At 34.8% G+C, this 26,752-nt stretch overlaps 1 protein-coding gene across 1 annotated transcript in view; it reads left to right on the forward strand.

Moving 5' to 3' along the window:
- LOC150101607 (uncharacterized) overlaps positions 1–26,752 on the forward strand; it is a 278,417-nt gene that overhangs the window by 181,053 nt on the left and 70,612 nt on the right. The window contains exon 7 of the mRNA XM_090399855.1: positions 9,823–10,038. Within this exon, the coding sequence (XP_090255981.1) occupies positions 9,823–10,038 (216 nt within the window). The remainder of the gene's footprint in view (positions 1–9,822; positions 10,039–26,752) is intronic.

Here is a 26,752-nt window from a genome sequence, read left to right on the forward strand (position 1 = left end):
TTTTTGGTGTTCATTCATACAAATTTCCCTTGATCATCCCATCAAAACCTCCACATCACCCCTTAAAAAAACCAGGGGTATATAAAATTCATTGTTCCTGTGGCATCTGCTACGTTGGCCAGACGGGAAGATCAGGGAAAATTCGTATGAACGAACACCAAAAAGATGTGCAAAAAAGGAGAGAACACAAATCAGGCCTAGCATCCCACACAACTTCTGCTGGCTATAATATGCTCTGGCATAAAATGAACATGTATTATATTGAAAAAAACTGTTTCACAAGGAAATTTAAAGAAGCTGCTAATATGCTTAGAATTCCAATGCAGTGCAACAAAAACCAGGGCCTAATTCTACACCAAGTTTGGTCAGCATTGATAAAAAAAAAAAAAAAAAAAAATATATATATATATATATATATATATATATATACACACACACACACACACACACACCTAAGTCAGACCTAGGACAGTGTGAACATGACAACATCTAGCATTGTTCAAATTTAGCATGCACAGATTCTGAATTCAGATTTTTTAATTTAATGAACAGTTAGATGGCCATAACATCATAGAATGGACTGTTTTGAGTAATTTCTCATTTCTTGTGTTTAAACTTTTAGTTACCTTTAACCCCTGAAGATGTAAGTCAAACGACATACGAAACCTGTCGGGTTTGTTTATTTTTATTTATCTTAATAAATGTAGTTGCAATACCAGAATCTTTCTTTTGAGTCTTATTCTCTTTGCCTCATTTTGTATGGAAAGACTGAGAACATTCTGGACAGATTGGAACCTCGCATCTATCACAGATGTATCTTGTTTTACTCTTGCAGTGTATATCTCTGCAAATTGGCATTAGCATCTGTTGTCTTCTTTGGGAGGTGTCCACCCGTCAAAACGTTTCTCATGTGACACAGAATGAGTTCTGCATTTCTTTAGTACTGTGGTGTCTGACTTGAATGGCGTCCTCGTTTCTTTGTACCTAGCTGAGCTAAACTTTGATATATCAAAGCAGTTGCCACTCTTGATTTGAATTCCAACAAATCCAATTTTTCTTTTTCTTCCCATTTCCAAATGGTCCATGCATTACAAACAAGTACGTTCAACATATGGTAAAAAATTCTCATATACCATCATTTGTTTCTGGTATCATTTCGATACAAAGCCACAAGAGAGTCCATAAGGTTCACTCCACCCATATGTTTGTTATAAACAGTTATGCTGTGAGGTAGTGGAATTTCAACATACTTTTTTTTTTTCTTTCTGGCTGAACCTCTGACATACACTGACAGGCTCCTTTCCTAAGTAGTTAGATAGCACATGTTCTATTGAGTTATCAACCCATCTAGTGACAGTAATGCCATCAGAGAACATAACTGACATATTTCCTCGTCTCCCATCTTCTGCAAATCCTTTTCATTTTTCAGTTTCCTGTCAGCACCTTGAAGTCATTTTCTTCTGCATATACTCACATAATAAATATCATCTTCCTTTAGTTTCTTAATTAGGGGGGGATGCTTGTGAAGAAGTTGTCTGCATATACCTTGAAGTTCTTACCAGCAAGGTCATGACAAAGCCTAAGTACTATATTTTCACTTGCACTGAATGAGTCTTAATTTTGTCTTCCAGGATCTGCACTTACATTGCCTGAAATGCTTGCCCTCACCCCATTTTTTTGGTTTCTTAGGTAATTATTGTTTGAGTTGTGAACGTCCCTTGAATGGAATCATCATCTCATCTACACTCTGAAATTCTTCTGGGCTGACAGCAGCATGGAATGTTTCATGAAACTTTTGCAGCACTGGTCTTATATGTATTGCTTTGTCTTTATTGTTGGTAGGTATTGTGTCTGAATCAACAAAATGCAAATATCGCCTTATGTCCTCCTATCTGTTCGCTGACATAGCATCAGCTATAACATCCATGCATAGTCCATGTTCAGAGGACCTAATACTGCCTTACACGTGAGTATTTTATGTATGTCATGACAAGTACAATTCCAAGGTAAATTTTGAGTTCAGTCACAGTAAGTGCTAAATTATTTTTGCCTTTATGGCATGCATACAGATTAGTTTGTTTCACAATTTCATCCATCAATTCATCTGGAAACAGCTGTGAAAAATAATCTATAGGGTTCTCTCCATGAATATTTACTTAGTGTTTTCCTCTAAACTGTGGTTCAGTACCAGCAAAGGGATTATCTTTCTCACTAAACCACACTGGTTGTATCTGCAATGGCATATGACCAGCAACAACTGTATTTTGCACGCTAGCTGGACTTCGAACGTTGTGAGTGTGACCAACAGGGGAAGGACACTGAACATCACTATCTTCACTTGAACTGTCACTCTCTGTAGGATCATTTTGTGGTAATAGGCCTTTTTTATGCCTGATGGTGGACCTGGCTTTTGGTTATCCATCTGTAAAAGAGATGATAATGCAAATTAACACACTTACTATTCATTTATGTTTGCAAAAATAAAATAAATAAAATTATAAAAATATTGTACAAGAACTTTCTAACCTCAAACTATTTGCTGCATAGATTACCTTACAAACATATTGTCCTCATATGAGGACAGGTTGTTTTCAAGTTATTTTTATAAATATGGTAATAAACATGAACAAATTAAATATTCACACTTCATCTACAAGGTATAACAATATATAAAACCATACTAACCTTTCCAGAAGACTCATAAAATCACCAAATTCAAATCAATAAAAACAGTAGCTTTTCACTTCTTCTTTGATACCACCATGCACTGCAGAGAGTGAGAGAGATTGGTATTCCTGTAACTCTGTTGAAACTCCTGCCATCTGGTGTGGTTTCTAAGAACACTTTGGTCTCCCCAGATGAGGACTACATGCATATGTATACAGTAGCACTAAATTATGAATAATTATTATGAGGGGGAAAATATGTGTTCTCATATGAGGACCTTATGCATGAGAGGGTTAAAGAGGCCCATGAAATTTTTATCAGCCACCCTAACCTTAACAGTAATGGTCATCTAAAAATCCCAAAAATGTGGATGTCACATTCTAACCATATAACCACAGAGATTAATTATAATCAGGACTGTAGTAATTGGGATCTTAGCTTTAATATAACAAACACTTTTTAAATTATTGATTAGGTGACCAGTTTTGCTGTATTAAAAGTATTAATATGAATTTATTCTCTGATATTATAGATTATAGCTTTGATGTAGTTTTTTCACTGGAGGTCGGGACAGTAGATGTATTTATTTAGCATATGACATAGTAAAAAAAAAACACATGATATCAAAATATATAATAGATATTTGCGTTGACAAGATAAATAAGACAGGTAGTGTATATGTACAAATAAATAGTGAAGATGTAAAGTAAACTTCAGATTAAAAAAAAATAGACGGTCACTAACATTTTAAATGTAGTTCAGCTAGCCATTCAAGAGATGAAGGATCTGCCTCAAAAAAGACCCTCAGGTTACCAGGGTAAGCTCTCAGGTTGCAGTCCTCAAAATGTGCCGGATGGTTTGGTTTGTGGCACCACAGTGGTATTGGGGGTGTAGGTGATCTCCCCACTTATCTAAGCTGTCTGCACAGATACCATGTCTTGTGTGTATCTTATTTTAAGCTTTTCCATAGGTAATGTGGAAGCTCAATCCTTTTTGAATTTTGGTTGGGAAGGATATATTTATTTAAGTCCGGTGGCAATTTTTCCTTTCAAGTTTCTAGCCATTTCGAATTAATGTTGAAATCGCTATTTATAAGTTCTTCAGCCAATATTAATGGAAGCTATCGGGATTTAAGGCAATTTATACTTAAATGTGGGAGGTCATCACGTGTTGGTAACAGGGGTTACTATTTATTTTTATCTACTCTTTTACAAGAGCATCTTGTCTGCGCAAGTTCAGTGATGCAATATTGCTCAAGAGTAGAAGGGAGTGGATTTGACACAGCCTGTTATTGTCCTCATTACTGCATTTGTGTCGATTTTCTTGATATGATGACTATTTAGCCTTTTTGGTGAACAGTATTCTGCTGCAGAGTAGCCTAGACCCAACGTGGAGCATTGCAGTGTAGTAGTAGTAGTAGCAGAAGAACTCCATGTAGCACCATAGTTTTTTTGTGATGTTATTACATGTTCTGATCTTGAAAGAGATATTCTCCATATGTCTTTTGAAAGACTGTTCTATCCAAGGGAAATCTTGGTGCCATAGCATTGTGTTGTTTAAGCTGAGCTGAAGTTTCAAGTTTGGTATTTAGGTGAAAAGAGCTAACCTCAGTCTTATTGAGCTTTTAGCAAAATAGGCACTCATTAGTTTAACAGTGTCTTCTGCATCTGCCACTTGCATATTTATCCATATTGATGAGTTATTTTTTCACATTCTTTCTCTTACTTGCAACATAATGACAAAATTCATTTGGACAAAATTCATTCTCTTTAGCTTGCAGAGCCTTTTTTTCATAGTCATCACACTTAGCTTTCCATACAAGTTGCAACTCTTCTGGCCTGAGTCTTATAATTTTCATAATTGATATCTTTATACACATAGTATTCCTTCCACATAATCGTTTTCTTTAGAATCTCTTGCTTAATAAGATTGCACATCCATTTCACTCTTATCCTGTATAAGAGTGAAATGGATGAGCTGTATATTCAAACTATAGGGACATATTTGAATATTACATCTTTGATATATTTTTTAAATACTTCCCATGCACTGCTGAAATCTTTCCTATCTAGCAACTGATACCATGGGATCTACTCAGTTGGTCATAATTTCCTTCTTTGAAGTTCAGCATGCAACCTTTTCTAAATGGAATATTCATATACTTGGCAACTTCCTGTGTCAGTGTAGCATGATCACAAACCAGGGGCGAATAAGTCGCATCTTTTACGGAACCCTCCTCTAACATTAATCAAGTCTAATACTCATTGACAGAGTTTGTTCTGTGACATGCTGCTTAAGGAACTTATTGTAGAACAACTGAATAATTTCATCTTCATTCTTCTCATGAGATTTCACTTCAACTCAATCATTGTTCACATAATTCAAGTTGCCCATGATGATTAATCGTTTAATACTCATTAGGTTTATTTGATGATGCATTTTGTTATCATTTGCGGCTCTGCTACATCTGTAGTAACACCCTACCATGTATTTGATCTTGTTAGACTCCATCTCACGCTATATAGCTTTAAACTCACTGCTACATGGAAAACTGTTTCTTTTTTTAATATTACATTCATAGCTTTTTACCATAACCGGACTAAAATCATCTGATATCATTAGCATCACATTTCCTCCCTCTCCTGTCTTGTCTATCCTCCTTAAAAAAATACTGTACTCTTTACACCCAATAGCATTTAGTACATCTGCTTCTGAGCCAAATCTCACTAATGCCAGTAATCTAAGGCTATAATGTATTCACTAAGGCAACCCCTTTGTTCCTTGTCTTTGTGCACAGACATAATTTACCTTCATCCTTTTTTGTATACCTCCTCTGTAGTTTGCATGACTGAGTTGGACAACTTTTAGATTCTTGTTCAGATCTAATGCTTCACCTATACAGACATCCTCACACAAAGTCTGAACCGAATGAACACACTGTAATCTTTTCAGCATAACAGTGATTATGATTAATCATATTCATACCATTAATATACTTGCATAATTTAATTGCTCTTATGCATAGATTCTCACAATTCCTCTCATCATAATCTAAGTTCTCTGGCTCTCCATATTATTAGGGTTCATACCAATAAATAATTTCTCCATACTTCTGATACCAAACACATTCAAGTGCGCAAGCCATACCCCTACTCTCCCCCACCCATATAAATTTTCTTCAAACTCACTCCATACATCCAAAAACTTGCAATCAATCTTTTCTACATGGGCTGTGCTTCGAATCATTTGATATTGTAACTCTTCGTAATTCCATGTTATCATATTTAGGTAATGTACTGTTTTCACTCTTACAGAAGTCCTTTCATATCCTCTCTTATAATTTTATTTATTACTGCACAAGTCATTTTGTTTCTACCAGAACCATTATCACTTTACTTTCCTGCTTTTCAGTTACATTGGCTAAATTTTTGATTTTAGCATGGGAAAACTCAAAGTAGTAGCACAGTCGTCAGTGGCATATTTTATAATTGAATCTCCATACCATATAATATTCTTTTTTATAATTGATTTTACCTACCATATTTATCATTATGGAATATATTGCCTCAATCATGTTCCCCCCCCCCCCCCCCTTGCTGCTTACTCTTTGCGTCCTTTCGATATCTCTAATCACTTTCAACTTTTTCCAATTCTCTCTTCATCCATGTAATAATTTATTTCAGTCTAGATATTTCTAAAGTTAATCCATACTCAATACCTTTGTTAGTTTCTGAAATAGCATGATTCTGTTCATTGGAACAAAACCTCTTTGTTCATAATTTCACTATTATTCCTCTTCATTGCTGCTCTGTTGTTCTTGAGAGGTTTTGGTGTAATTTTATAGTATTACTTTAATATTGCATTATTCCAATAAAATGTCACAAAATATATCAAATGCTATAAATATACTTGATAATAGATTATTATTATTTGATATCTCCAGGGAGTCCAAGGACTCATCAAGGGAGGGCACCTGCTCTACAACTCTGTCTCCGCCATTCAATCAACAACTGACCGCATCTACACTAACGGCATCTACTGCCGACCACTATAGGTATTTTCACTGACAATCAAACATCCATGCCCATACACGGGATTCGAACCCCCAGCCTTTTGGCTGGAGAGCAGATACGCTATCCACTCGGGCAGCCAGGCCGGCGATTTCATTGTTAAGTTCCTGTAAAGTTGCATATTAAACACTGTGTGCTTTGCTAAATTTTAATGATGTCATTCTTCTAGGAAGAATGATGAACTGAATATTTTTGTATCTGCTGATGAAGGTAATTTTCAATGGACAGAGTGGCAGAGATGGTTTTAGTAAGCATTGATGTCTGAGATGGGCTGAAGTACCACTCCTTTCCATCCTAAATTTGATCTAGATAAAATTTTATCTGTTATAAAATTTTATAACAGATAAAAGTTATTAATCTGTTATAAGAAGGGATCAAGTCATTTTCCAGAAGTGGGCCAAATAGCAAAAACCTTGTTGACATATCAGATACAGATAGGAGCCAAAAGAAGAGACATATTCTCTGTAGTTGTCTGAAAAAATCAGATTGTAGATCTTATTCTTTAAACCAAAATTTTTGGACTTCATGAGTACATAATGAGTCAAATCTTTTCTTATATCAGGAAGAAAGTCCTGGGGTAATAGTCTTGCAGTTCAAATTTAAACTTACCAAATCTTTATTTCATCTTCCTCACAATGTTTCTCCCCAAGGACTGCAAAATCCCTCTGTTCAAGAAGCGCATCAGCAGGTTCCTTCTTTCTCTTTAATCACTTTGTACAATATTGCCTGTCTATAGCACTGTTGTGCTACAGGTTTTGCAACCTGTGGTGTGGAATTGATATTTGTGTATAGCTTCAAATCAGACTTTGTAGGGTAGGGTAGGCTAATTCTGGGTGATGAAAAACTGCCATAGATATTTATATGCTTTAGCATATAGATATCTGCTATATTTGGCTACATGGGCCTCCAAATAAGGTAAGAGGGGGTAACAGCTGATGTTCTCTCTCTCAGCATCATTGCAGTTTCAAAGGACACATGTTTGAGAGTGATTGTAGAAACTTGAATAAGATCATGGGCTGAGTTACTGAGGAGAGAGAGAGATGGCCTCCATGGTGTATTTGATAGACCTGGTTAAGAGATTAGGAGTGTTTTGGGAGAGTGGAGAGGGTTGTCTGGTATTCTGGTTGGTAGTTGGATGATTTTCAGATGATTACTTAGAGCATGACAGTATATTAGTATCTCTTAGCTTGGTCAGTGGAATTGGAAAAAGTAGGCAGTTCAAGTTGAGGACATCAGTTATTAAGGAAGGAGACTGTACTGTTCTGGTAATTAGACTGCAAAATGTCACATTAGAAATAAGAGGCTAGTGTGACTTTTAGAAATTAGGGCGCTGTAGAGACAGCACATGAAAGTTACAGATGGAGAAGAAAATTTAGAGCTTATAGAGGATCAAAAAATATAATATCAGATTATACAAATATATAAGAGACATTCTTTTGGCAGAAGAAATCTTAGTGTAGTTTGGACAGTTAAGATGGATTTATAGTGGTGGTTGTTGTAACCACAGTTTTAAGGTTCACTTAAAAATCTATCAAATATGGATGTTTGTGACAATAGGTAGCAGCTGGATTATATAAAGAGATCATCTCAGTGGGAAGCCTTCTGATGCTTTGTCATCAGATTGTCCTGTGTATTATTTAATGACCTGAAACTGCTTTACTATTGTACCCTTGAATAGAAAGCATTTTGTATTAGTGGTATTTTGTAGACATTTTATGAATAAGCACATTTTAACAGAAGTTGAATTTCATGTGTAGTGTTACTTTAAGATTTTGATTCTGTATTATCCCCATGTATTTAATTATAGTAAGTTTGTTAAAAAGAAAAATATGAAACCACATTGTTTAAATTCTTTAAACACCAGGTAAACATTTGCAAAGAGTTTTGTAATGATAAATCTACTTTTTTTTGTTTATCTTGACTAATCAGCTTTTTTTTTTATACTTTGATATATTTTCCTTTTACTCACTACATTTTTTGAATGAACTTGCTGCATTTGTCTAATTGCAGTCAGATAATGAATTTTTTCTGCTTTTCTTTCAAATACCCAGTCTTTTTTTTTTAGTATTTTTTATTTATTCATTTTGAGTATCTTTCTTTCTTTCTCATCACTTTTTCTTTCTTGATGTTACACAAGATACCAAGTTTGATTTTTGCCACAATTTCAACTCCCACTGTAGCATTCATCCGCTCTTAATTCTTGTCAGTCATGAAAATATCAGCATCTGTTCATCTTCTGTATAGGAGTTCCCAGAACTACTAAGTAATCAATCAGCCATGAAAATCTTTCTGTGACATGCATGTGTTTTCAACATGTCAGAGAAATAGGCAAAATTTCATTAAGATCTTATCTGATCATAGGAATATACCTCCCTTTTTTTTCACCTATGAGAGGTTTGTAAGCCTATTTTAAGACTACTGTTATTGTGGACATGATTGAAGCTTAGATAATTTGGAAACCCTGTTCTCAAACCAAAACATGGTACTTTTTTTAAGGCCACTTCAGGTTTCCAGTAAGCTGGATTGTGGATATCACTGAGTGATATCAGTGATGCTGTCTGCTTAGTCAGCTGGGCAACTAAACAGTGCATGACCATACTAACATTTTTTCTGTTATCTCATCTTTAAAAAAAGAGGCTGTAACACATGACAAGAAAAAAAAAAAAGGTTGAAACTACTTCAAGTATTAACAGTATCCTGTAACTTTTGGAATCTAAATGCAAGAATCACACATCAAAATCAGATTAAAAGGAGGAATCATAAATTCTATCCTACTAACTGATGCTAATCATATTTGATTAGCATCACTTAGTAGCATAATTAATCAATATGGGTCATTGCACCTGTTAATAAAGCCACACATGATAAACCTGTAAGAGGAATTGTAATGTGGGAATGTTTGGATGGTGGTCCATTACTGCCATCATTATGGTAACAAGAAATGAATGAAAAAAAAAATTTTTTTTAAGATTTCTATGTATAAATTGTTTTAAATATATTTAGAAATAACTTTGATAAAAAAAAATTCATTTTATAAGTAAAATGATCTGTGCAGGTAATAAAACTTGTTTTTATTTCTATTTAGAAAACCGACAAACAGACAATAGACTTAGGAAATCAGCTGGCTCAAATACAGTTATCCATGTCTGAACTTAAACAGCAATATTCTGATCAGTCAACACAAATGGAGTCTCTTCAGCATGAAAATGTGAGACTTGCAAACCAGCTGCCATTGTCTGCTCAAAGAGTTGCTGGAGATGGAGAAGAAGTCCCACAACAAAATGGGGAGGTTTTTAGAAAGGTATCACTTCATTTCATTTTTTTTTTTTTTTTCCAATTAATAAGCCAAAGAACTGTAGGAAAAATGGAAAAATTGATTTCTTGTTTAATTTTTGGTTAAATGATAATGACCAGATAAAAGAGAGGTGGAAGCCTCATGAAGTATTTTTGACAGACTGCCTAAGGATAAAAAAGAGTAACATTTCTGATTTTCTCAAGCATCTATCTCCATAGAGTTACTCATAGTGGATGGCCCATACTAACCATTGTTCACACAATGCCTATTGTACTTCTTCTTTGAACTCATTCACTGATAAAGCACTCACAACTGCCTCAGGTAAGCCCTTCACCCTGCAAGCAAAAAATGTAGTCTTTTGATTTAATAATTACATCACCAATTTCCTGATATTATACTTTCAATGAGCGTACAGGTTATTATGACAGTATTGCATGATCAAATTTATGTTATTACTAATCTCCTATCAACAGTTTTCCTCCAAATTAGTCTGTTATTTGTCAGCACTTGAGTGTTATCATATCTAACATTTAGTCTTCTAAGGCAGTGTTTTCCAAACTGCAGGTTGTGACCCATTAGTGGATCGTGAAATCAGTTTATAGTGGGTTGCAACCAGCTTTTTTTTTTAATGAAATAGAAAACATTAGTGCATTTCATAGCCAGAACATATTCATGTTCAAGCTGTGTCACATCCTACATATTTCATTTTAAGTAGGAACTCATATTGGTATATTGTCTCCTCTGTGTTGAGCAGTGCATTTTTATAAAGTTTTAAATATATACTTCATGCAGAGTACCGCTGAAAATTAGTGATAGTTGTGGGCCAGCTATCTGATTGGCTACTGGTGGAGATTGATCTATCCATTCAATCTCCAAAAGTTAGAGTTAAAATGGCCTTACCTACTCCATATAAGGGAATAAAAGGCATTAGCAAATTTTTTTTTTTTTTTTAGTTTGAATTTTTGATGAAATTTTATTTTCAGCTTTTATTATGTAAAATCAGTATTGTTAAACTGTCTTAATGATACAGATAATGCTAAATGCAATTCTGATTTCAAGTTTTAAATTGTGCGTGTGTGTGTGTGTATGATTCTTTATCTGATTTGTTTCTGCATTCAGTGAGATGTGCCAGGTATACTTCTTGGAAAGAAGTCAATAGACACTCCCCCATAGGCAAGGTGCATCATGCCATGTAACGAGTCACGTGTTTCTAGCCAATATAAATCAAAGGAATATGATGCTACCAAGTCAGTGCAACTATGTCTGGGTGAAATGCTGTGAGAACGGAACTAACAGAGTTTTGAAGTGACATGATAGGGTGCCATATTGCAGGCCTATCTGTTTGGCAAATTCTTGACAAATTGAGCCATCCTACAGTTCAGTGATACCATACTGAGATGGAAGTGCAAGGAGTTAATTGCAAGCACTACCTGCAGCGGATGACCCACCATTCTCACTAAACATGACCGTAGGGTGCTATAAAGGATAATATGTAAAAAAACAGCCATTCATTGGCCTGCACATTCAAGGCAGAGTTCTAGGCATCAACTGGAATGCAAATCTGCATAAAAACATGAAGAACTGAGTCTCACAGCATGAGTTTCCGTGGTAGGACTCCAATATGCAAGCCCTACATTAACAGCGTTGTCTTTGGTGGTGCAAAGAATGTATACAGTGGGATGTGGAAGCTTGGAAAGCTGTGTTATGAAGCAATGAATCATGCTATACCCTCTACAGAGCTGATGGACAGATGTGGCGGAATGACCGGTGAATGTCTCTTACCAGAGTGCATAACCCCAACTATGAAATTTGGAGATGGCAGTGTGATGGTATGGTCCTGGTTTGGCCTTGGACCTCTGTTTATGGTGCACAAATGTTGAATTCGGAGAGGTATCTCAACATTCTGGACAATGCATTGCTTCCTTCTTTGTGGCATTTCCATGGAATTGACCATTGTCTCTTTTTTAACAAGACAATGTACATTGTCATAAGGCTGTTGCTGCTGTAACTGCATGGTTTTTGACTGGCCTCCATAGAACCCAAATCTTAACCCTATTGAACATCTGTGGGATGAACTAGAACATTGGGTGAGATCAAGGGATGTCTGCTCTGCAACAGTCCAGGATCTCTCATTACATGCCTACAGGAAGACTGGTCCAAAATTCCTACTGATTGCTATTGTATACTTGTGGAAAGTATGCGTCATAGGATTTCTGCAGTCATCACAGCAAAAGGAGGTGCTACATTTTATTAAGGTGGGCATCATGGATGATGTTTGTTCCTCACACTATGATGTTCATAGGCTTCTTTCCAAGCAGTGTATTTTCTACAACTGAAAATTTGAAATAGGTTGTTAGAACAATTTATTTAGTTAGATACGGTGTTTGATTTGGCTCTACAATAAAACTTTGTTTTGCTTGCCTGTATGCAGTATAATATCTGATATAATATCATGGCAGTTGATTTTCTGATATGTTATTATGGGAGTTGTTTCTCATTATGCAAGGTTATTTTATTCCATTTGTCTCCAGTTTACACTAATATATATTCCACTATATATTAGTACATACTCTAATTGTGTCCGTATGGTATTTAGTGGCCGAATGAAACTACTTGTTTTTCTTTGCATGTACAGTGTGGCTATGTCGTGGAGGTGAAGTTTATCACTTGTACAGGGGCATTTTCATTGCAGTCTTCTGAAAGAATGGGCATAGTGAGCAATCATGTGATATATGACAAGCACAACTGTCACATTAAATATTTCCTAACCTCTGTTTTTATATTGTTTTTTCAGTTTATTTCTTTCTGTGTTGTATTTAACTGTTCATAAAGTCATCTTTGTTATTAACTTTGTTTTTGTTTTTACTTTATTATATGTATTCTTGACACATTGTTTTGTAAAACTTTTGTTCAGTTTAATATACATATGTACAATATGTGTGTTCATGTATCATCATCATTATCAGCCATTGTCGATCCACTGCTGGATGAATGCCTTTCCAAGATTACTCCAAAGCTGCCTGTCCATGGCTCTCCTTTTCCATGTTACTCCTGCAAATCTGATGATATCATCAATCAACTGTGATTTAGGTCGGTGTCGTGGTCGTTTTTCCTCTTGTGGAATCCAATCCAGTACTTCTTTTGTCCATCGTTGATCTTGTCTTCGAGCAGTATGCCCAGCCCATTGCCACTTCAGATGTTTCACTCTTCCTATGATGTCAGAGACTTTGGTTTGATTTCTTATCATGTATTCCTTTTGTGATCCAATCTTGTGATGCCAAGCATACTTCTTTCCACACTAAATTGTGTTGTTTTTAATTTTTTGAATTTTCTGTTCATTCATTGTCCATGTTTCACAGCCATATGTCAGTATAGGACGAATACATTGGTTTAAAACTTTTCTCTTCAGACATAATGGTATTTGGCTTTTGAATATAATTTGAATGTAATTTTCCAAATGCTTTCCACCCAAGCATCATGCACCTTTTAATTTGTTCCATTGATATCTGTGTGTCCTAAGTATATGTAATGATCTACTTCTTTAAGTTTCCATATTATTGATTTTTATTTCTGGTTGGACATAATTATTAAACACAACTTTGGGTCTTCTTTAGGTTTATTTTTAGGTCAGCAGTTTTGCTAGCAATTTGGAGTTCATTGATACGAGTCTAATTCATGTGCAGTTGAAGTAAACTGCACATGAACTTGCAGATAAACTATATCATCTGCAAAGTGTAAATGGCTTAAATATCTTCCATTTATTTTCAGACCTTTCCCTTCCCAATCAAGAAGTTTGAATATTTCTTCTAGGCATACTGAATAATTTTGGAGATGTTGTATCACCCTGTCTTATACCTCTCTATATTCCCACAGCAGAGATGTTTCCGTTGAAATGAATTGCTTGTGGCATTGGTGTGTGCTGATTTGATGGTTCTGATGTATTGGCTTCTCTACTTGTTGGTTTCGTAACGATTCGTAAAGCCCGTGGGAGCTCCGTGTTCATGTGTGCTTGGTAAAATTTATTTTTTATTCTGGGCTTCATTCAGAAAACTTAAAAAAAAAAAAAACAAAAAACATGTTCTAAGGCATTTCTGACTGAGTCAACCTAGATTTTGGTTCCCTGTCTTTTTCCCTATCTTTGCATCAAACACCTGTTTTGCCCACCCCTTTCATTTTCTGTTTAAGTGACTATGAAACTTTAGATTATCCCTGCTCAGACATCTTTAGATGCTCACCAGTGTCAAGTTTTGTTCCCTATATCTTTATTTTTAATATGATTCTTCCATTGATGCCCATCTGTTCATACCTGTAATATTTTGCTGAATGCTGACATTTGTGGTCTAATTTTTTGACCAAGTGCTTTTATTTCTAACCTAACTCTCAGATCCCAAACTTTAAAGCTGGGTTGAACACTGTCATGTATATTGCTAGTTAAGTGTTTTGGCAGATTTTTCTCTTATTCTGTATAAATTTTATTCAACTAGCTCCACACCAGCTTTTCTGTTTATTCTGATATCTATTTCCATATTTAATTTGCCATCTTCAAAAAAAAAAAAAAAAACACCTTCCCCTAAATAGCTGAAGGTATTGTACTACTTCTATAGGTTCTCCATGAAGAATGTAGCTGTAGTTCTCTCTTTCTGCTTATTTTCATACTTTAGATCTTTAGATCTCATATTTACAAATTTAGGGGACACAAAACACACGTCTTGAAATGATTATTTTACTTATTATTAATAAAACAACAATTGATGTTTCGACCCCGTGTATTGAGGTCATCATCAGAAAGATACATGTGTATATGAAAACAAGCGACGTGCTCTTGCACTCTACAAAGGTGAATCGAATCTATGCTGTTAATTGATCTTTTACTTAGTCTGACCTCTAGTGGTTAAAAAAAAAAAAAAAAAAAAAAAAAACTGCTAAAGTCCTCCCATTCTAAGCTTTTCTTCAGGACTTGTACAGTTCAGGTTGCTATACTAAGATTTTCTTCTGGATTTGTACAGTTCAGGTTGCTATTGAATGTTAAAACTTCACCAAGACTTGTATTGAGATTTTTCTTTGGCTTGTTCTGGTTGCTATAATGGTTGCAAATGAGTCCTCCACATTCTTGGAATGGTTAGACCATCATTTCTGTTCAGGTTAGGAGTGTGTTTGAGCATTTCACGAGCTTCTTTAAATTTCCTCTCGAACCAGGTTTTGGTGTGGTGTAGGAATTTGGTACCTTTTCAATCAATTCTGTGGTATGGCTGGAGTGCATGGTCTTGAAAGGCCCAGGTTTTCTGAAATGGAGGTATTTAATGTGTCGTTTGTGTTCGTCCTTCCTAGGTGTGGAAGAGGATCTTCCACACCTAGCATCTTTGGAAGAACTGAGTAGCTGTCTTAATTTTGTCGGGGGTTTAAAGGTGGTTTTGATGTTGTATTTTGTGTAGTGTTCTGTCTATTTTTTCTGAAAATGCCTTTAACATAAGGAATGGCAATGGCATTCTTGAAATCTTTTTTTGTTTTTAGTGTATCTCTGTGGAGGATCTTGTGAATAGTTTTTTTACTGTATCCATTTTTTACAAATGTATAGTTGACGATTTTGTATTCCTGTTTAGAGCTTGCTCATTTGAACAAATAGTTTGAGCTCTGTGTTTAAGGATGCTTATGACACCTAGTTTTTTGTCTGACAGACTAAGCTTAGGTGTTGATAGTTATTCATGACTTATTTTTCACAGTATTAACAACAACAGCACACACTTTTATCACAAAGATGTTTTATTAACGCTAGCATTAATAAAACATCTTTGTGATAAAAAGTGTGTGCTGTTGTTAATACCCTAGTTTTTGTGTTGGGTGGTGGTAAGAATTTTTGTGTATGTACTGGCCTGTGTATGTATGTTTGCGGGTAGTCTCACCTTCTCAGTCTACTGCAAACACACAGGCCTAGTACATACACAAAAATTCTTACCACCACCCAAGCCTGAGGGAAGATGAGTAACAAGTGTGTCTAGGAAAGAAAGAGAGTTGTTTTTTTTTCTATTTCAATGGTGAATTGGATACATTTGTATTGTTTGTTCAGGTGGCTAAGGAATGTATTTAGTGCTCCATGGCCATGGCTAAATGGCAAAAATATTGTATCTGAGCCGAATTTTGGGCTTTAGGCACGTTGACTCTAGAGCTCATTGCTCAAAGTCTTCCATATAAAAGGTTAGCTATGGGGGGGGGGGGAAGTGGTGGAGCCCATGGCTGCTACCTTGTTTTTGAAGGTAAAAATTGTTTTTGCCACACGAAATATCCGGAGCAGAGTACTTGGGCAAAGAGGGCCGTGATGTCGTGTGGAAATATGTTCTGTAGGAGCATAATAGTATCATTGATTGGGACATTGATGAAAAGGGCAGCTATGTCAAAGCTGACTAATAAATCTTGGTCATTGAGTGTAATGTTTTTTAATTTTGCTTATGAAATGTGTATTTTTTATGTAGGAAGGGGGAATGACCTACCAATTCTGTTTTTGTTTAGGTTGCTACTTAGTCTTTTTGTTTAAGTTTAGTATGCAAGATGCTTTCATATGTATTTTGTCAGCTAGATTTGCGGGGAGGGATCTTAAACCTTTCTCGATATGATAAATGATATCCAGTTTGTTTACTGACCTTGGCACACTGGCGTAGTTTAGGCCTTTTTCCAGTAGCGAGAGTTCACCTTGGGTGAGGTTGTAATTTGATTTGTTAATAACCAGGCCATGGTCCGATGGTGGTTGGTTGCTCCTAACTTCATTTGTGGGCGATTGCCTACTCTTTGTGAAGTCGGTATTTATGCCCAGTTGGAAAAAGCATTGTTAAGGGAACAAATCCACGAGGCACGAAAAAACTTGGCATCTGTGCGAGTCAAATTTTACAACTGAAATTAGAGCTATCCAGCTATGTTAATCCTGAAATTTGGGATATTTTAGACAAGATCACACACGACACGGTCAAGCATCTATTACTCAAAAACAAGGAAAAATTAATAAAGAAGTTCTAAGCACTAAACAGCAAAAAAGCACAAGACAATCAGGATGCCATAACCAAAGGAGCAGCCAATCACATACCGACTTCACAAGGAGCAGCCAATCACCCACAAATGAAGTTAGGAGCAACCAACCACCATCGTACCAAGGCCTGGTTATTAACAAATCAGACTACAACCTCACCCAAGGTGAACTCTCGCTACTGGAAAAAGGCCTAAACTACGCCAGTGTGCCAAGATCGGTAATCAAACTGGATATCATTTATCATATCGAGAGAGGTTTAAGATCCCTCCCCGCCAATCTAGCTGACAAAATACATATGAAAGCATCTTGCATACTAAACTTAAACAAAAGACTAAGCAGCAACCTAAACAAAACAGAAAAGCTGGCCTTCAAATTCCTAAAAAAATAAAAAATAAAAAAAAATAACAAGGACATTATAATCAAAATGAAAAGTGACCATCTTCTGCAAGAGGAATTGGAAGTGCCCAGTGAGGAGGTTCTGGAAATTAAAACTGAGTTAAATGTGTTGAATAGAGAAATTAGGACTATGGAGATTACTTTAACTGAAGTAACTAAAACAGGATTAAGTATGGGAGAGTCTTTGGTGATTGAAGTAATAAATAGTATGGGAGTGATTGGGAATCAACAGAATGAAAGCACAAGAGATCTAGAAGAAACGAGATGTCGTGAGAGTGAGGGAGTAAGTAAAAGAGCATTGAGTAATGAAACTGGGTGAGTCATGCTGAATAGCATAGAAAATGAGGCCGTGAGTGATGCTTGTTTTGACTTGGATGTGAAGTTATGAGTGGTAAAATATATGGGTGATTCTATGATTAAGGGTATGGAGAGCGGTATGCCTGAGTGCTTGTTGGAATAACAGAGAGTGGCTTTAGCAATAAAAAGAGTGCATGATGCAGAAAAGATGTTAGTTATGGTGGGTACAAATGACCTGAGTGGTGGTATAAATCGGGTAGCAAAAGATTTAAGAACATTGTTAGATATCATGAAGAAGAAAAGTGTCAAGGAAGTTAGTATGTGTATGCTGCCTTGTTTTGACAATTATGAGTTAAGTAGACAAGCGATGATAATGAATGATATGATTGCAAGAATGTGCAAAAAGAAGAGGTCTGGAATTTGTTGATGTCTGGAGTGTGTTTGAAGGAGAAAGACAGCTGTATGCAAGAGATGGGTTGCATCTGAACATGGAAGGTCATAAGCGATTGACGACGTTGCTGTTTTCTGAACAAGTTGAAGTAATTGGGCAGGGAAACTAAAATTGAAAAGGTTGAGTGTAAGAGGGAGAAACTTAGCAGTGATTGTATATTTGTTGATCCTTATTCACGAAATAAATTGCAGAATAGAGTGGATAAAAATCGGCATGGGACTACTGAAATCAGTGACATGTATATCAGTTCTAAAGCTGGTTACAAGAACTAAAGGGAATCAGCAATTTTTGTATACCAATGCGAGAAGCATTCGAATTTTTCTTGTGTCCACCATAGTGTGTTATTATTTTGCTATCCTTACACCTTCACCATATTCCTCTCTACCTGAATCAGTCGATGTTTTCTTCAAAGTTTGCCACAGACACAAGGTTTGGTTCTTGTTTTTAAATTGTTTCATTTTTTCCTGAATAATATTTGCATAGTTGAGCCTGCAGTTTACCTCTAAAAGCTGCTGAACTTTAATTATTTAAAAAACTTTCTTGCATATTATTTGCAGTGTGATATTCATTTTTATCCCACATAGACCTAGGTGATGATCACTTCCAAAAGGTTTCTCTAATTATTGCCAGCCCATATGCACATGAAAGACATTTTGTGTGGAAGTTTCCAGTCTTGGACCCGAGTGTGTTAATGTAATATTTCCCATATCGATGTTGCTGTTTTTTTCATCTAGCTATAACCTATAAAATGTTTTGCACAAAATTAATTCACTTCAATCTGTGTAGCTACAAAAATCAATTGCCATTTGCATGATTTCAAGTGACTTATACTGTCTAGACAGTAGAAACTATATATGCCTCTGCAACTTGCTGAGGTCAGCGTCGCTTTGCCCACACTTCATATTAATCTCAGATTATTGTCAAAACTTCATATTAATCTCAGTTCGTTATTCGATGTTGATAACTTACATGCAAAGTAGCCTAGTTGTGAAGATATTTCATGCTCAAACTTTGGTTACTTACACTTGGATAAAGGATTAAACCAAGTAAACCAAAATATTTAAATAATCAAGTTAAAAACTTTCTACAACTTATATTCCTAAATAAATGCAATACAAGTTTGCAGAATTCCCTAAGATGAATAACTGCTTTAGTAAATTTGGTATGAAAATCAGCAAAAAAGTCATAACCAAAAATTCACATGTATACCACAGTAATTAAATTTTAATAATGTAGATATTTCATCTTAAGTATCTTAAGACATCATCAGTACAGTTATTACAAACAATAATAGGGATTACATTCAAAGGAACAATTAGCGTGCATGCTTGCGTTGGAGTCCCTCTATGCATACAGTAGATTTGAGGAATTAAAAAAAAAAAGACTATAATTTAAAATTAAATTAAAATATATCTGATAAATTTATTTTATACAATTGAGGATAATAATTTCCCAGACTTTTGGGATAGTGAGAGAGTCATTAATGGTTCAGATTGAGTCTGTGGACCAAATTCACAGTTGTAAGTCAAAGCACTGCAACTGCATATCTTATGAATCTATGTAACTGGAATATGTTTAAGTTCAGTGCTTACTGTATATTACTTTCTTCACATAATTTACACTTTTTTTTTTTCCATTTTAAAACATCCCTCATTTGTCATGAAGTTTATTTGATCACATTATAATATACATAACATTTCTTAATTCGAACACGGCAGCGTTCCCTTTTAAAGAATTGCAAAAACTTGTGATTTTGGTTTGTTGGTTTTCTCCAAAATCATAATGTAAACCAATCATTTTTACTTTCTTTGGTGCTTTTATCTTCTTCAATGTTCAGAACATTATTTTTCTTTCTATATGGAAGACATTAAAATTTTTATTCTTTAAATTCATTAAAAACTCAACTTCCCATATCCAGTTGGCCTGTCATCATTGTCATAAAATAACTTTAAACTGTTTTCTTTCTATATGAAAGATTTCTTAAATATCCTTCCAAAAAATCCCCTAATTTCTCCCACAGCAGTATTATAGTATTTTCATTCCCCTACAAATTACAATTTTGGGTTTTGTTCAGTCATGAAGCAAAAAAAAAAGAGTCACTATTATGTGTTGTAGTTATGGCACTTTACTTACAGTATCGTTTGTTTGCAAAAAACTTATTGATTTTCTTGCAAAACAAGTAATTTTTCATATCAAAGATAAATTTAAATTGCAGTTATTATTCCAGTAAATAAATTTTTAATCAAATGAGTGCATTCATCATGTAATAATAATTTATTTATGTTTATTTATTCTTTATGGCAAAAGCAGCTACAGGTCAATGTCTCCAGATCAGAAAGCCAATCCAAGGCCTCATCTGTCACCTCATGGATATCCTGGAGGCTACTACTATGAAATAATAATTTCATGTAATAATAATGATAATAATATTAACATTACACGTATATACATACGCATGTGTAATGGACAATCCACTATTTTTTTTTAAAATAATGTGCCTTTCTCAAAATATAATTTAATTAACAAAATAAACCTGTAATTATAAACAAATTAAAATTGGCTTTTAAAATTGGAGAGTGCTTAATAATCAAGGCTGGATAACTGGGAGAAGACCTCCACATGGCCTTTTGGAGAATGTGGAGAACCGAACAGGGCTTCTGACCTGATGTCCAATCTTCACCTTCTTGTGATGTACTGTTGTTTATCTACCTGGATACAGAACAAATGAGGATGTGCTAGCAATTTGGGAATTAGCCAACCAAATTGTATTCTTATTGGCTTTAACCTAACTCAGAATGATGGTACAACACGATGGAATTTCATGCCAGCTGGACATCACCTTGTTAAATAAGGCGCCTGTTGTTTTCATCAGGGAACCAGGGTGAACAGTGAAAAGTCAGCTACTGAAACAAACTCCAACTCAACGTCAGCAGAGCTTAAGATTGGTATAATCAATGTAAGAAGCATCAGTGGAAAAGAAAGAACTAACAGAAGAATTTGATAAGTACCAGACTGACATGATAGGCATGACTGAAACAAAGAAGACAAAAACAGGTAAGATTGCATCAAATACAAGATGTTATATTCAGGAAATAACAATCAGGGAAATGGAGTAGCTATAATAAACACTAAATATCAGGATAATCTTCTTGAATAGCAAGCAGTATCAAGTAGTAATGACTATTTAATTCATAAATATTTCATCCCAATTATCTTGGGACATCATCAGTACAGTAGTTCAAACAATACTAGGAATAACATACGGTTAGGTGCATGATTACAATGGAATCTCAATATGCGTGCAGTAACGTGTTATAGAAGTAAATTAAATATAACTGGGGGGGAAAATATATATATATATATATATATAAAGATTATTTTACACAATTTTGTATGACAATTTCTCATACTTTAGGAATAGTAAGAATGTTGTTGTGGTTTAAATTTGGTCTGTGTAGTAGGGCTTCAGCACTTTCTTTATACAAACGTTCATATTTACACGAAATTGTGTAAAATAATTTTTTTATATATATTTTTTTAATTATATTTTTTTCAGTTATATTTAATTTACTTCTATAACACGTTACTGCACGCATATTGAGATTCCATTGTAATCATGTGTCCTAACTGTATGTTATTCCTAGTATCGTTTGAACTACTGTACTGATGATGTCCCAAGATGCTTGGGATGAAATATTTACGAATTAAATAGTCATTACTGTGGTTAGTATGTGTGTTTTTTAGTGATGAATTCACCACAGGTTTCGTTATATAAAATACAAGTATCAAGTAGAGTGATGGGGGCTAATATCAGACTTGAGAACTGAACAATGAAACTTATTTGTGCTTATGGTCCCATAGAAGGTTGTACATAAGGAAGAAGTGGAGGAATTATTTTTTTTTTAAGCATTAGAGAAGGCAGGTGACAACAAAAAAGGAAAAGTTGGTCTTTGTTGAAGATCTGAACAGCTGAGTAGGAAATGATTACGAGACATATAAGAATGTTTTGGAAAAATTTGTAGAAAAAAGCAAAGCTAATAATAATGGTAAGTACCTTCTAGATTTCTACTCAGGAAATGGACTAGTATTACTAACACCATGTTCCAACATAAAAATGTGTACAAATTCACATGGAGAGAAGATGCAATAATAATAATAACAGTCTCATTGATTGTTATTGTCAACAGTGATGTTTTCAAACTGGTTCAAGACACTAGTATACAGAGGATTTGAAATAGGAAGTGATCACCATTTACTGTTGAGAAGGATAAAATTGAACTTCATATTGAAAAGAAGGATGTGTAAGAAAGTTTTGAAACAAATCAAAGTTGAACAGCTATTAGATGTGAAGTGTAGACTCAAATACACAAACATTATTCAAGAAAGTGAATTATTCAATTCACTGATTGTTGACCTGAAATGGCCCAATTTGTCAATAATTTGCTGAACAGATAGGCCTGCAACATTGCATTTTATCACAATACTTCTTTCAAACTGTCATTTCCCCTGGACACAGTTGCACTGACTGGGAGCATCATATTCCTCCAATTCATACTGGCTACAAACATGTAACCTGTTACATGACACAATGTACCTTGCCCATGGGGGGGGGGGGGGAATCCGTTGACTTTTTTTCCAAGCTGTGTGTGTGTTTGGTTATGAAATAAGCATTGATCTTTAATATCTCCTATTTCTGTTTATTAAGGATTATTTTACACCACAGAAATTTTAGGCTTTTTTTTTTTTTTTGATAAAATGTGGCAATAAAATTTTTGCTTTCCATAAACATAGCTGTCAAATATTAAAAGTGGAGCTGAGAGGCTTTAATTTGGCATTAGTAAAATACTAAAAGGAGGATATGGATCCATTCATATTTTATAACAAAATTTTTAAAAAAATATTGACCAGAGCTTATGAAAATATAAATTTCTCATAGGTTCTCTAATAAATTTTCAAAACATTTTAATTTTTTTTTAATATTTGACTATAAAATACAAATGTTTATGTAATATTTCTCTATTGTAGTTTAGTTATTCCAAATTAAAGTTTCTTTGCTCTATACTTCAATGTTTGATTATGCACCTACTGAGAGTTTACTTAAGATGAATTTACCTTTTTTTTGACATAGGATTACTGTGGAATATTTAAAACATGATTGTTACCCTTTAAAGGTTTTGTATGGTTTATGATGAGAGAAAATAGTTCAAAACAATTCTCAGGCCCAGTGAAAACTAATCTGTGCACTAATAAAATGTAAATACATTGTATATGGACTGTTGTGCAGTGATTATTAAATACTGCTAGCCAAGGCAACTCTGCTACTGTAGGTTGTTTTCATAAGATCGCGGTTATTTTTTGAAACCAAGTTTCTTTTTAGATATGACTATAAAATATAGTTGGATCCATAACATTCTCCATTTCAATATAATAAACTCGCCATCTTGGTTGGTCACCTCGGAATCCTCTCCACCATTTTCTCCTCTACAAGAAACCCAGGAGACTAGATACTGTATGTGCACAGTAATCCAGATGTGAATGTATTAAGGCCCCTTATAAAGAGGAATAACAACTTCCTTATTTCTACTTGCTAGTGTGTTCTTCAAAAGCCAAGAAATCTTATAAGCTACCTTAACTCTACAATATGTTTTCTAAATTTCAACTCTGTGTCTACCACCATCCCTAAATCCCTATCTTCATCTATTTCCTGGAGTACAGTTCCATCAGTGTGGTACATAGCTTGTAATCTGTTTATCCCAGAATTTATATTTCCTGTGTCATTTATGTACAAATTAAACAGTAGTAGTCCTATCACTGGACCTTGTGGCACACCACTAGTCACCAGTTTTCACGTGGATTCTGCTTCTCTGTATACCACTTTGATATCTGTCCAGCAGCCACCCATTTATCCACATTACCAGTGTCATATCCATCCAAATTTGTTCTAATTTGCGTAACAGAGCTCCATGTTGTATTTGGTCAAATTCCTTTGCAAAATCAAGCAGAATCATCATGTAGCCTTATTTCTACTTGCTAGTGTGTTCTTCAAAAGCCAAGAAATCTTATAAGCTACCTTAACTCTACAATATGTTTTCTAAATTTCAACTCTGTGTCTACCACCATCCCTAAATCCCTATCTTCATCTATTTCCTGGAGTACAGTTCCATCAGTGTGGTACATAGCTTGTAATCTGTTTATCCCAGAATTTATATTTCCTGTGTCATTTATGTACAAATTAAACAGTAGTAGTCCTATCACTGGACCTTGTGGCACACCACTAGTCACCAGTTTTCACGTGGATTCTGCTTCTCTGTATACCACTTTGATATCTGTCCAGCAGCCACCCATTTATCCACATTACCAGTGTCATATCCATCCAAATTTGTTCTAATTTGCGTAACAGAGCTCCATGTTGTATTTGGTCAAATTCCTTTGCAAAATCAAGCAGAATCATCATGTAGCCATTTTCTTTATCTAACTCAGCTTTTACTCCATTATAAAAAATAAAAAAAAGTTATCAAATTACTAAGTCATGACCAAACTTTCACAAAGCCATGTTTCTGCTTATAAAGTATCATATTCTTATCCACCCATCCCTGAATTTTCTTTTTGACCAATGTTACCAGTACTTTTACCACCACTCCTGAAATACTGATTAGTCTATATTTTGCTACTGCAATCTTAGAACCTCCCTTATGCAACAGAATTATTTTGTCTTCTTTCCACTCCCTTGGAACTGTACCAGAACTAAGCTTAAAGAGCCTCGTCATGGATATTGTCAGTTCCTTGCACATTCCCTCAAAACATGAGTTGATATCCCATCTAATCCCACGGTTGTATTTACATTGAGATTTTGCAATATCCAAAAGCTTCCAGTTCAATCACCCTGTTCCTAAATAAGTCCCTGTCACATACATCACAGCATTAACCCAGATGATATATCCTTACAAAGTGGTCACTCAGTAATTCAATTATTTTTATCTGCTTCTGTCACTTCATGACTATCAGCACTAAAGTTATTCTTCCACAGCCATTCTTCCTCTTACATGCCACATGGCAAAAGAATTCTTTGATGTTTCCTTTGGCATGCTCAGCTAGTTTCTTATCATAATCTGATTTTGTGTTCCTTACCATACTTGGTCACCCTTCTTGTCCTCACCCGTTCATCAGTTTGCTAGTCACCTTTCTTTTTATATATCTTCCACAGCATTTTTTTATTATTATTATTTTTTATAGCTCATGCTTAATGATATTACTCATCCACCTAACTCCTACTTGATTTACCCTCCTTACCTTAGGTGTACAGTGTAATATAGCTTCTTCTAGATGTCCCTTAACTATCTCCCATGCATTGTTAACATTCTTCTCTTGCAGAGGGAAGGATGTTAATAGTGCAGGATTTTATGCCTTGGCATAGCGTCGAGCTTATTATTAAATTTTCATTAATAAACTATCGTTTAAATTTTATTGGAAACATTTATTTAAAAAACAGTACAGCATAAAAATTAGAACAAATATTGCACTTATTTTCCTCAAATAAGAAAATAAAAATATTAACAGAACTCTGTTAATATTTTTATTTTAAATTTTTATTATAAATAGTGAAATAAAGAGAATAATAATGGATTTATAGCAGCACCTAGTTATACTCTGTCCTGTTAATCTCTTTCTCATACCAAACAGCCTTATGCCACCATTTCAGATTTCTTCTCTGGTTTGTATTAAACTCTTCTGCAATTATTAGCAGTACTCTTCACCTACAATAGCCTACTAACTCATTTGCCTTTTATTCTTGATGCTTCTGGTATTAGTGTGTTTACTCTTACCAGCAGACCACTGGGCTGAGTATTCAATTAACTTTTAAAACACAACCAGTTCAAATAGGTAGTTGAAGTTGATTCATCCACCAAATCTCACTATATTTCTGCACTTCTCATTTTTCTTGATTGAAATACCATTCCCTTTGTGTGCGTATTGGGGGTGGGGGGGGAGATATCTTACTTTCTATGATTTTCTTTCTCACTACATGTTATTTGCACTTGCAATTACTGCCTTTTTAATTTAATGCATGTATTCACATTTTCATGCAATTATCTCATCTAGTTTCCCTGACTGCTCATATTCATTCTTTCACTTGAACAATTATTTCTGTAAGTATGTAATACTAAGCTCATTTAAATATAATCCATCCTGCATAAATTGTACATCTATTTTTGAGAATCAAATCATCTCCTATTAACATACTGAATACCATTTTTTCTACATTAGTCTACTCACTGAATCATTTGCAATTGTTCTTTGCCTCAGCTATCATACCATGGCAACAGACTTACAAACTTGATTCTTTTCATTTTCACCTTGTGCATTTCTTTCATATCCTCTTTAAACTCTAATAATAAATTTAGTTTAATCCCTTATCCAAGTGTGAGCAAACAAAGTCTGCGCCTGAAAGTATCTTCAGGACTGGGTTAAGGTGGTACACACCAGGGCAACTCGTTGCAAAGGTGGAGCAAGCTACCAACACTCCTATCCTAGTATCTCCTATAATGCAAAACACATCTCCT

The sequence above is a fragment of the Typopeltis vanoorti genome, chromosome 11, assembly GCF_054136105.1.
Source record: "Typopeltis vanoorti isolate ZY-2024b chromosome 11, IOZ_Tvanoo_1.0, whole genome shotgun sequence".
In the NCBI taxonomy this organism is placed as follows: Eukaryota; Metazoa; Arthropoda; class Arachnida; order Uropygi; family Thelyphonidae; genus Typopeltis; species Typopeltis vanoorti.